General features: G+C 44.8%; 1 protein-coding gene across 1 annotated transcript; it reads left to right on the top strand.

The window, feature by feature from the left end:
- The first annotated feature begins 499 nt into the window (after nucleotides 1–499).
- Nucleotides 500–12,444, top strand: dennd6b (DENN/MADD domain containing 6B). The gene is made up of 20 exons (XM_083654445.1): nucleotides 500–670; nucleotides 1,568–1,606; nucleotides 1,720–1,762; nucleotides 1,859–1,968; nucleotides 2,701–2,781; nucleotides 2,982–3,087; nucleotides 3,217–3,296; nucleotides 3,432–3,494; nucleotides 3,580–3,635; nucleotides 3,740–3,862; nucleotides 6,412–6,507; nucleotides 6,619–6,713; nucleotides 7,230–7,295; nucleotides 7,386–7,450; nucleotides 8,198–8,287; nucleotides 8,569–8,622; nucleotides 9,089–9,198; nucleotides 10,775–10,877; nucleotides 10,974–11,048; nucleotides 11,191–12,444. Exons 1-20 carry the CDS (start codon nucleotides 518–520, stop codon nucleotides 11,311–11,313), a joined length of 1,731 nt encoding a protein of 576 aa, XP_083510571.1. The 5' UTR covers nucleotides 500–517; the 3' UTR covers nucleotides 11,314–12,444.
- The last annotated feature ends 186 nt before the right edge of the window (nucleotides 12,445–12,630 follow it).

Here is a 12,630-nt window from a genome sequence, read left to right as displayed (position 1 = left end):
GTGTGTGTGTGTGTGTGTGTGTGTGTGTGTGTGTGTGTGTGTGTGTGTGTGTGTGTGTGTGTGTGCGCGCGCGCGCGCACTCGACTCTTCCTGCTCTTGTGTGGCTGATACCGGGGTGTTAATTTTAATTTCACTCCATATTACAATGATTCCACTAAATATTGTATACAATTATTGTTCTTGTGCGCAGCAGACGTGATTTTTTTTTATAGTATTTTGAAGGGAAAACCACCACACTACCGGTTTTATGCTGACTTCACCAGCTTGGCGCAGATTCATAGCTTGTATTTTGAAGGCATGCAATGACTGTTAGTGTGTTTTATTTTGAAGGTAGAGACATTCTACCGGAAGTGCGTTTTCTTGCCTTATTATTTTTGGCTTCATCATTAGCTCCGGTTGTGTTGCGCATGCCCCGCTAGAGGGCGCTAAAGGACTACATGATCAGGTCAGGTGGCATGCACGATGTACTGATGGACAAACGACAACAACAATGGAGGAAATGGACCTGTGAGTCGTGATGGATCCGTTTGACAACTCTGTTTCTCACCGAGGTGAGACGGAGGACGCGGCGGATAGCGGAGACAGTCGGTCACCGTGGGCTCGCTTTGCATCCTGGCTAGAGTGTGTATGCGTCGTTACCTTCGACCTCGAGCTTGGACAAGCCATAGAGGTAACGTAACGTTGCTGTTAGCTAGCAGCACCGAGCTGACTAGAGCTAACGTTAGCTAGTTAATAGCATCCTTTACTGTGCTGCCTGCAGATAATTAGCTGAAGCTGACAACAAGCCTGGGTCCAAGACAAGTGCATTGTGCCCAAGCCCCAATGCAGCTCTGTATTGTGTTGAGAGAACGCATACCAAACTCCATTCAAAAAAGCTGTCAGTTAAGGTTGCCTGGCGTATCGGCGGACGCCTCATTGAAGTTTTTGTTCACACACTGCCTGCTAACTTTACTGTTTGTAGGAGGATTACATGTAAACTGAATTTAAGAGTGGGTCATATTAATTAATCGTTTTACGAGTGATGTACGTTTGGCGATAGGCAAGGATGCATGAACAGCTAACTAGATTGGTAGAATTCTGAACGTGTGATGTGTTCTCTCCGTACAAAAGAACGGGCACACATGCTGGGCTGTAGATTACCAGGCGCAGATGTTGCTGATGCTAGCTGAAGCTGTCAAATTGCTTGTATAGTGGAGTGGTTCTCAAACCTTTTTCACGTCAAGGACCCCTAAACTGACACAAATTAGACCACAGAGACCCCAATTTGATCAGATGTTGTCCCAGAGTCCCCCATCTGATAAGATGTTTTGCTTTTAGATGTTTTATTACAGAAAGTGCATGAAACCCCAAGACCAAAATAGTCATGAATTCCGTCATTGTGTTATTTATTTATGGATGGAATTATAGTGAATATAAAGTATTCGCTGGGGACCCCCTGGAACCCCCAAGGATTGAGAACCACTGTATTACATAATAAACATATATACACTAACATCCACAAGATTCAACTGTCCCATATTCTCTGTGGTCAGTGACATTGATTTTTGTGCTTTTTGTGTGTTGTCAGCTGGTGTATCCCCATGATGTGAAACTTACTGAGAAGGAGGTAATGTTTTTGTTACCTTGTTGCACATGTCAATATTGCCTTTGCTATTCATTTGATGAGTATAAACCCCCTGTGTGTGCCTAACCATTGTGATGCCTCCAATTTATCTGCAGAAAACCAGCATCTGCTATCTGTCCTTCCCTGACTCTTACTCAGGTAAATGTATCTGTCTAACGCCTAACAACACAACATTGCACACATAACGGCAATGGCAACATCTCAGAGGTCACTTGGCCCGTGTGTTTTTCACAGGATGCCTTGGGGACACTCAGTTCAGCTTCAGGCTGCGGCAGTCAGTCGGCCGGAGGGGCTCCTGGTTCGGCGAAGACGCCTACAACAGGGACGCTCCCGTCACACTACAGGTGAGGCCTTTAAATGACGACGACCAAATAAACCATGAGAGTGGGAAGCAAGCGCCACACTTTGATTTGTTAGGTCACTTTTTTTTTTTTCAATTTAGCAGTGGTCCTTACTAGAGCTCCGCCTACCAATCAATAGTTTATTGAGCGGACCTGTTCCCCGTCAAGCTAGGTTGACATGGTTGGTCTTGGTAGCAATGGATTGTCCAGACTCACCGATAGCGAGCACACTCAATCCAATGAGACAACTCAGGTGCAGGGCCAACAAGAACTGATTAAAAAAGAGAGCAGGCCAACAAGAAAAAAATGTCCTTTCAAAAGTGTAATCGATCATCTGGGACAGACGGCAGCAACGGACGTTTCAGCCAAAAGGCCGTCTTCAGCGTTGTTTTGAAAGGACATTTTTGTGTGCTGGCCTGTTCTTTCTTTTAATTGGTACCAATGGATAACTTTGGTATTCTAGTTATTTTATATGATATAAGTATCATCACATCACTCTAGCTTTAAAAACGAGCCCGCTACAGCCTCTGAAAGAAAGTCATGTCAGCTGCATTTTTTTGTGTCAAATGCGTGGGAGGCCAAAGCAAAGGGATTGCACGGCGGCCATGCTTTATCAGTGTAACCCGAGTCCTTACTGCCGGGTGGTCCTTTGACATTCTGCTGCCTTCATGCTATAAACCTGATTTTTCTCTTCCTTCCCCTCCCATTACCCCCCCCCCCCCCCCCCCTTCACAGCGAGAACCGGCCCATTTCTATGGTTACGTCTATTTCAGACAAGTCAAGGACGTCTCTGTCAAAAGAGGCTATTTTCAGAAGGTGAGGTTCAGCGTAATCATCGGCGTTCACACCGTTCAGAGAGCGCCGTCTCTCACTGCGCTGTACTGTACACAACAGGATTTCTCACTGCGCTGTACTGTACACAACAGGATTTCTGCCAAGTGCCAACCAGCGATAACATCCATGTTCACTTGACACACTGTTTTTTCTCCCTCTCTCTCTCCCACCTCTTGCTGCAGTCTCTCGTCCTCATATCCCGGCTCCCTTACATCCACCTCTTCCACACCCTGCTGCAGTATGTTGCCCCGGAGTATTTTGAGAAGTTGGAGCCGTGCCTCGAAGCAGGTGAGGCCATATTTCACGTTCCTTTTCGAATTGTAAATGCAGAGCTTTGGTTTGCTAAATATGAATTCTGCTTCAAGTTTTTGTCATCGTTGCCTAAAGCGTGTCTTCCTTTTCTCCCTTACCATGCAGTGTGTAACGAAATCGACCAATGGCCTTCGCCCGTGCCAGGGTTGACCCTCAATTTGCCTGTGATGGGAGTGGTTTTACAGGTAAGGAGAAGTGGGTAAAGGAGAAAACATTGTAATACTTTGTAGTGCTATACCACTCAGTTCACTTTGTAGTACTATACCACTCAGTTCACTTTGTAGTACTATACCACTCGGTCCATTCTACTCCCTTTCCAGGTCAGAATCCCATCTAAGACTGACAAACCAGGTGGAAGCCCACTGAAACAGGCCCCAAAGGAGGTGTGTGTCAGTGTTGCATAGTATCTGATCATGCTTTCAATAACACCATTCTGTAAAATATCTAAGTGTATGTTTTCCCCTCCAGAATCTTCTACCAGCCCCTACGATGCTGCCCACCATTCATGAGCTGGACCTGTTCAAGTAAATGACTTCTGCATTCTGTTGGCGATGAAGATTATGTATTTTTGTCACTGGGGAAATTCAAAGCAGCATCGCTAAAACGAAGTGACCTTTGACCCGTCCAGGTGTTTCCAGTCGGTCCTGATCCACCTGCAGATGCTCTGGGAGCTGATGTTGCTAGGTGAACCTGTGGTTGTCATGGCGCCGTCTCCCACCGTCTCCTCAGAAACGGTGTTGGCTCTAGTAAGGTAATTGGAGTGTCAATGAAAATAGTTCTAGCTTTGCCCCGGACAAACCAAGCCAACTTCAAAGGACTAGCGGCAACGACGGACGATTGTTGCATCAAATACATGGCGGGCCAAAGCAAAGGGAGTGCAGGCCAGAAGTCCAGTTCAGCCCAGAACTCAAATTGTAAAAATATTTGTGTATTGGGATAATCAGATGAGATGAAGTTGAAAAATTAGAAGAAGGTTTTGTTCTCTTCTTCTCGTGCACTGATTCGCTTAAGCTGACCAGCCAATCAGAGTGATTTCTCTCACAGACGGCCTGACGCCGATTCAACATGCTGAATCGGACAGAAAAGCTGCTGACTAGAGCCAACGGTGCGGGACACACTGCAAAAACGAGGGCCACAGCAGGGTGGGAATTACATAGAGGCCATGGCCTCCGTTCCCCCTCCCTCTGGCCTTGATGCCCTGAGTTCCCTAAGGCCACCTTGGCAGTGCCCTGCTACCAGCCTGCTACTGTCAGTTGCTTTAAAAGCGTCAGTGGTCATTGGCTCATTTTAACACACATTTCAGAAAAATCGCTCTTCACAATGTCAATAGAGCAATGGCCTTTGTGCCCTGGCTGGCATGTGACCTTGTGCCCTAAATAAAATTGCGACGCCGAAGGCCAGATGGCCTTGCCCCTTAAATGATAAAATTCCCACCCTGGGCCACAGACGACCCAGTGTCTCAGGGGCTATATTTAGCTCTGACCCTGGTATAATAGTGTCTCAGGGGCTATATTTACCTCTAACCCTGGTATAATAGTGTCTCAGGGGCTATATTTAGCTCTGACCCTGGTATAATAGTGTCTCAGGGGCTATATTTAGGTCTGACCCTGGTATAACAGTGTCTCAGGGGCTATCTACGTCTGACCCAGTGACCCTGGTATAACAGTGTCTCAGGGCAGGGGCTATATTTAGCTCTGACCCTGGTATAACAGTGTCTCAGGGGCTATATTTAGCTCTGACCCTGGTATAACAGTGTCTCAGGGGCTATATTTAGCTCTGACCCTGGTATAATAGTTTCTCAGGGGCTACATTTAGCTCTGACCCTAGTATAATAGTGTCTCAGGGGCTACATTTAGCTCTGACCCTGGTATAATAGTGTCTCAGGGGCTACATTTAGCTCTGACCCTGGTATAATAGTGTCTCAGGGGCTATATTTAGCTCTGACCATGGTATAACAGTGTCTCAGGGGCTATATTTAGCTCTGACCCTGGTATAATAGTGTCTCAGGGGCTATATTTAGCTCTGACCATGGTATAACAGTGTCTCGGGCTATATTTAGCTCTGACCCTGGTATAATAGTGTCTCAGGGGCTATATTTAGCTCTGACCATGGTATAACAGTGTCTCAGGGGCTATATTTAGCTCTGACCATGGTATAACAGTGTCTCAGGGGCTATATTTAGCTCTGACCATGGTATAATAGTTTCTCAGGGGCTACATTTAGCTCTGACCCTGGTATAATAGTGTCTCAGGGGCTACATTTAGCTCTGACCCTGGTATAATAGTGTCTCAGGGGCTATATTTAGCTCTGACCCTGGTATAATAGTGTCTCAGGGGCTACATTTAGCTCTGACCCTGGTATAACAGTGTCTCAGGGGCTATCTAGGTCTGACTCAGTGACCCTGGTATAACAGTGTCTCAGGGCAGGGGCTATATTTAGCTCTGACCCTGGTATAACAGTGTCTCAGGGGCTATGTTTAGGTCTGACCATGGTATAACAGTGTCTCAGGGGCTATATTTAGCTCTGACCCTGGTATAATAGTGTCTCAGGGGCTATATTTAGCTCTGACCCTGGCATAATAGTGTCTCGGGCTATATTTAGGTCTGACCCTGGTGTGTCAGAGGCTATATTTAGCTCTGACCCTGGTATAATAGTGTCTCAGGGGCTATATTTAGCTCTGGCCCTGGTATAATAGTGTCTCAGGGGCTATGTTTAGGTCTGACCATGGTATAACAGTGTCTCAGGGGCTATATTTAGGTCTGACCTTGGTATAATAGTGTCTCAGGGGCTATATTTAGCTCTGACCCTGGTATAATAGTGTCTCAGGGGCTACATTTAGCTCTGACCCTGGTATAATAGTGTCTCAGGGGCTATATTTAGCTCTGACCCTGGTATAATAGTGTCTCAGGGGCTATATTTAGCTCTGACCCTGGTATAATAGTGTCTCAGGGGCTATATTTAGCTCTGACCCTGGTATAATAGTGTCTCAGGGGCTATATTTAGCTCTGACCCTGGTATAATAGTGTCTCAGGGGCTATATTTAGCTCTGACCCTGGTATAACAGTGTCAGGGGCTATATTTAGCTCTGACCCTGGTATAATAGTGTCTCAGGGGCTATATTTAGCTCTGACCCTGGTATAACAGTGTCAGGGGCTATATTTAGCTCTGAACCTGGTATAACAGTATAACAGTGTCTCAGGGGCTATATTTAGCTCTGACCCTGGTATAACAGTATAACAGTGTCTCAGGGGCTATATTTAGGTCTGACCCTGCAATAACAGTCACTTCTATCTTCTTCAGCTCCATTGCTCCGTTGAAGTACTGCTGCGACTACCGGCCCTACTTCACCATCCACGACAGTGAGTTCAGGGAGTACACCACCAGGACACAGGCACCGTGAGTAGGAAGTGCACAGCACACACACAGTGAGGGTGGACTCTACAGTATTTGCTCAGGTCTTAGTGGTGTAGCCATGTTCTCTAAGCTCACCCCTCTGACTCCTCGCAGGCCCAGCGTGATCCTGGGTGTCACCAATCCCTTCTTCATCAAGACCTTCCAGTGCTGGCCCCACATCGTGCGCCTCGGAGAACTCAAGTTGTCCGGTAAAGTTGAGTCTTACAAAACAACACTTCCATGCAATGATGGTATTACACATATGCAGTGTTTTGACCGATTTACTAAGGACTCAAGTCTTTGACCAATATGAGTTTTGAAGGCCACTACTCATTGAAACCGCTGGTATCTGATATTTTGTTCCAATATTTAGTATCTTTAAATTGAGTGTTTCCCCTAGAATTGTATCCATGTCAGGTAATGACAGCAATATGTGAGATCTGATCTCAATTAGGGTAACGAAAATGCATTCAAAATACCAGGTGTAAACGCAAAGGCAAGATTAGATCGTTAATTAGCTGGAGAACATGTCCAGAATACAGATCGCATTTTAATACCAGGTGTAAATGGGGTCTCATTGATCAATTCTACATTGAATATATAATCAAACAACTGCATTATGACATCCATCATATTAGACCGGCCCATATTTGACTTTGAATAAAAGGCCGATATCGTCCCCATATATCAGTCTAATTGTATAGTATACATGTGCCTCCTTTCAGGTGACTTGCCTAAACAGGTAAAGGTGAAGAAACTGGCCAAACTGAAAACACTGGACACTAAACCAGGTGAATAGGATGCCAAATGGATTGTTGTGTTTTAACAAATGATTTTTCAGTATGTTTAAATCCTTTCCCCCCCTCCTTTACTCTCCCAAGGCATCTACACAGCTTATAAGACATTTCTCCACAAAGACAAGGTCCTCATCAAGAGGCTCCTAAAGGTATTTCTCTTTTCTTTTCGTTTCAAGCCTTTGCTTCAACTCGGAGCCCACTGAGGGAGACCCTCATTTGCAGTGGAGCCGAGTGCACAGACATACAACACAAAACAAGACATACAACACAAAACAATAAGTTAAAAAAAGTACAGAGTGAAATATAACAGCACGATCACACCAGACAATTATCAACAAGTTCAGTCAAAGCAGGTACAAGAAGATACCCAATGATCTCTAATCATGGCTTTGAACTGGCCAAGAGATGCGAGTGTCTATTTTAAAGGTGCTTTGAAGAAGACTCCATGAATGTGTGGAGCAGCGTATGAGAAAGCAGTCCTACCAAGTTCTGTGCGAGTATGAGGGACCTTGAGAACAAGCCAGTCAGTTGATGGAGTTTTGGTAAAAGACCAGGATTCTGGTTTAACAACACAGAAATTTAAGGTGGCAATTTCCCAAGAAGGGTTTTATAAATAAATAGAAACCAGTGACTGTTGTTTAGTCTCATATTGAGAGATGGCCAGCCAACCGTGTCATATAAGAGACAACGGTGAGTGTTGTAACTAGCAACCGTGATAAACCTAAAGGCAGAGTGATGGCAGACGCGGCATGTCATAAACTACATCCCCATAGTCCAGTTTCTGTACAAAACGCCTGTGTCATCTAGCCAGGCTATTTGTCATCTGCAACACTGCCTGGTGCTCCTGCAAAGGTTTACCCACAGTCGGCCCATGTCTCGTTCTCCCTGGCTTGCAGGGCATCCAGAGGAAGAGGCCATCGGAGGTGCAGAGCGCCATCTTGAGGCGACACCTGTTAGAGCTCACGCAGAGCTTTATCATCCCGCTGGTGAGAGTGAGACCTCTCGTCCCGGGGCGGCCTGGTCTCGTGAAGTGTGGTGACATCTTGAAATGTTTGGAGATGATACGATATGCTTATAATATCATAGTATGATTTGATACGCAATGTGGGGGTTCATGATTCAGTAATGTAGTAAGTATAATTCACTGACCAAATGATGGTTACTTCTGAGAGACAGATGTTTCTACCAATGGCATTGGCGTGCTAGCCTAGAATGTCATGTGTAATGTCATTAGGTGGTCTCACCTTCGTCTCTCTCTTTGTGTCAGGAGAGGTATCTGGCGAGCCTGATGCCCCTGCAGAGATCCGTGACACCGTGGAAGGTTGGTAACACGAGGCCAGCAGAATAGAGAGGCAAAGTGACCGCCTACTTCCTGCTTCAGCACTGTACCAGATCATTTTATCCGCCATTTATTTTCCCATAGACATTTCGTAAAATGCTTCTAAAAATAGTTTTACTTTGTCAAACCAGACGGTTCAGCTATATTTAGAATCAGGAGAGACCATAGAACATTTCAGTCGGACCAACACTTAAAAAAGCTACACTGATTTTTTGTTCTTTAAATGTTATGTGGTCTCTCCTGTTTCTAAATATATCTGAACCGTTTGGTCTGAACAAGTACAACTATTTTGATAAGCATTTTATGACATGTCTATGGGAAAATAAATGGCGGATGAAAATCTCTGGTACAGTGCTGAAGCAGGAAGTAGGCGGTCACTTTCCCTCTATTTGCGTGTGCAGATTGTGTATGTGCAGATAAAAACAGATGGTGTGTGTTTGTCTTCCAGACTCCTCCTCAGATCCGACCCTTCAGTCAGGAGGAGTTCATGGGGACTCTGGATCACGCCGGTCCTCAGCTCACCTCGGTGCTCAAAGGGGATTGGATGGGGCTGTACAGGTGAGTCCCGCCCCCAAGCTGTCATTCCAGGCTGTCCACAGGTCTGAACAAATCTTAAAGGAACGCGCCAACATTTTGGGAGATTCTCCCATTTGCCATATTCCCGATAGTAAGACGAGAAGATAGATGCTCTTCTCTTCTCTGTGCGTGCAGCAGAAAGTAGCGACGCGCCCCTCCTGCTAGTTAGCTTAGCACAATGACTGGTAGGGCGTCTGTCTTATCGTCTTACTATCGGGAATATTGAATTGAATTGAATTTTATTGTCCACCAGGGTGGAAAATTGTCTTCGGTTCACAAAAAACAACGCCGCGAGACAAAGGTATAAAAATAGACATAGACATGGTTAACAGTAGTAAGTAGTACTGTATGTCTGTCGTTTAAATGTTGTTGGTCACTTTGCAGAGTTCAGAATACTGATCTAGGGATGCAACGGTATGAGTTTTTGACGGTATGATAACCTTGGACAAAAATACCACGGTTTCACGGTATCGCGGTATTGCGGACCTTTATGTGCAGACAGACCATCTGTGTTTTTACAATAGCCGAAATATTCCCATACAGCCGACTTCGTCTTTTTAGATGGGGGAAAGTTCAGGGGGGTCCTTGCGTTCTCCTGTTTCAGCCATTATGACACACACGGTTGTAAATACAGTCAGGGACAGCTCCTCTCTACTGTGCTCTAGTCTAGGTAGGCATGCAGCCAGGGAGAGGGGCTGCATAAGCTGCACTCTGCAAGCGACCTGGGCACTTTGTTTTGGGGAAACAGCTGATACCGTGGGGAAGGTATGATGGCAAATCTTAGTGGTTTTGATGCCGTGACGTTTTCAAACCGCGGTATACCTTCAAACGGTATACCGCTGCATCCCAACTGATGACACTTGAGATGAAGGACTTCTTGAATATGTTTTTAGTTGCCGGAGGGACTCTATAGCGCCTCTCGGAGCTCAAAAGCTCAAACCGGCTGAATAAAGGATGATCTGCCAAAATACTCCTTGCCTTCTCCTTCATCCTTTCTGTGAAAAGTAGACTCAAGGGCTTTTGGGGTTTACCCACTACTTTACTTGCCATTGACACAATCCTGGAAAGTTAAATCTAAATTTAGGTGAACAAAGCAGGCAGGAAAATGAGAAGTGAAAACACTCAATGAGAGTTTTGTACACCAGCTCTCAAATCTGCTGACTGTGACCAAAGCCACAGATATGGCAAATAGGCCAGTCTGCCAAACATGTTGGTGTGTATCTTTAAGTACCGTAATGTCATCTACTGTCAATTTAAGGCCTTTTGCTTTATGGCGCACAACACAGGCAGAGGGCGCTGTTGTTCCAGTGCCAACAGAGCTAAAGCTTTCAGTTTCTCACAGTGGCAGAAGTGGAAGGAGTGAAATGTGTGTGTGTGTCACTTCTAACATGTTTATCCTCTTCAGTAATGTGTGTGTGTGTGTGTGTCACTTCTAACATGTTTATCCTCTTCAGTAAAGCCAAAGACAAAACCTTAGTTTTCAGAAGAACTGACACAAGCAATACCACTGCAGTGCGACAGAAGTGACCAATGTTTTGCACCTCCTCTGCCGTGACAGGAGATTCTTCAGGTCCCCCAACTTTGACGGCTGGTATCGTCTACGGCACAGAGAAATGACCCAGAAACTTGAAAGCCTTCATCTGGAGGTTGTCTGTGATTCCGTAAGTGTATTTCAGTCCTACTAGTTACAACACAATTGCACCGGTGTCCGTATCACTCTCTGGCTCTGGTTCCAGTAATGCTATATCTTTACCCAGGATCTGCTGGGCTGGACCAAAGACAAGTCTGAGGTGGAAATCGTTGACCTGATTCTAAAACTCAGAGAGAAGCTAGTGAGTGAACTGACGAAGCTTTTCAACTCATGTTTTCTTTTGTTTTTCTTTGCACAAACTACATTGTGAACAGTGTGAACATTGAAGGACTGCAAGTGTAAGTTTGACTGATTTGCTAAATATTTTCCATGCGCCTCTCTAGGTGAAGGCTCGCAGGCAGCAACTCCCAGTGAAGGAAGAGGTTCTGGACAAGCTTGAGGGATATATTCACACCATCATCAGCTCTTTACCAGAGGACTTGCAGACTGTACTGCACAGACACTGACAGACACGCACACACACAGGCACACACACACACACACACCTGTACTGCAAACACACACACACACACACACCCCTGTACTGCACAGACACTGTGACAGGCGCACACACAATTTTTATCAATACTTTTGAAGAAGAAATCCCTCAAACTTGTCATAACCACAAAGCGCTACCTGTCACAGGTAGGATATTTAAGTCTAGAAGCTTAGACAAGGCCAGTACGTTTAGAAATGCTTCACAGTAGACGCTTTCAGGTTGTTAAAATCTACATCCTGATGCCTTCACTGAGGGGGGGGAAGAGTTGATTTTGAAGATACAGTATTGAAGCATTACGTGTTTGTCAAGGAAAATGTTGCAGCTATGCTACGTTTGTTTTTATAAAGCACTGATTTTAATATGGCTGCTCCAGATCTGTGGCATTAAGAGACGCATTGCAAGTTCTGGACAGTGATTTTTGTTGGAATCATTATGGGTGAACTGGCATTAACTCTTTACTCGACTCAGCACACTTTCATCATGTTCAGTGAATCCGTATGCAATATTCATTTCCGCCATGTGCTTTTATGCAGTGATATTCTAATGCAGTGCTTCTCAACCGTTTCCATACCAGGGACCCATAATTTAATTTAGTCCACACTGACCCCAATTTGTTGAGATTTTGTTTCTCTGAACGAAATCTGACCATATTTTTATTTGCTAGATTATGGCCATAATCCCATGACTATCTGGTAGGTAGAGTGAAGTGAAACTATGATCAAAACAGCCATTCTACTACATTCTCTAATTGTGTTAACTTCTTGTAAATTAAATAATATGAATATTAACAATTCATCAATTTGCTGGGGACCCCTAGAACCCCCTCAAGGACCCTATTGGTCCCCAGACCCTATGTTGAGAACCACTGTTCTAGTGTGTATAAACCCAGGACTGAAGCAGTATTTTTGTAGTGTTGTAACCTCACTGATTCACCCCCAATGACTCATTGCTTCAAGCTAGTGAATGTAAAATGGACACACTTGATCTTGCATATTACTCCCTTTGAGTGTCTCCTACTTTAATCACATTTTCTGATTTATTTGCTTTTCTGTTCCTTGTTTTCTCCCAAATGGTATGTAAATATTTTGTTCAAGAGCCATTGCATTGGCAAGTAAAAATCAATGTCTGAGAAATGTTACGAGTGCTCCGTGTTTGTATAACGTCTTGTCTGGTCCAATACAGAGAACATTAAACATGACGAAAGATCCTTACCAACTCGACCCAATGAAGACCGCTCTGTGAAATAGGTCAACTGAGCAAATTCATGAGGAAAAATAGTTTTATT

This window comes from Poromitra crassiceps, assembly GCF_964638095.1.
Source record: "Poromitra crassiceps genome assembly, chromosome: 2".
Classification (NCBI taxonomy): domain Eukaryota; kingdom Metazoa; phylum Chordata; class Actinopteri; order Beryciformes; family Melamphaidae; genus Poromitra; species Poromitra crassiceps.
Note: the sequence above shows the minus strand (reverse complement) of the source record. Positions and strands in the feature narration are given on the sequence as shown.

What these genes read in the sequence shown, in the direction of transcription:
- dennd6b (XM_083654445.1), top strand. Translation starts at nt 518, where the DNA reads ATGGATCCGTTTGACAACTCTGTTTCTCACCGAGGTGAGACGGAGGAC. An exon ending in ACCACCAGGACACAGGCACC is followed by an intron (nt 6,508 to 6,618) that starts GTGAGTAGGAAG and finishes GACTCCTCGCAG; the next exon opens with GCCCAGCGTGATCCTGGGTG. An exon ending in TAAAACTCAGAGAGAAGCTA is followed by an intron (nt 11,049 to 11,190) that starts GTGAGTGAACTG and finishes GCGCCTCTCTAG; the next exon opens with GTGAAGGCTCGCAGGCAGCA.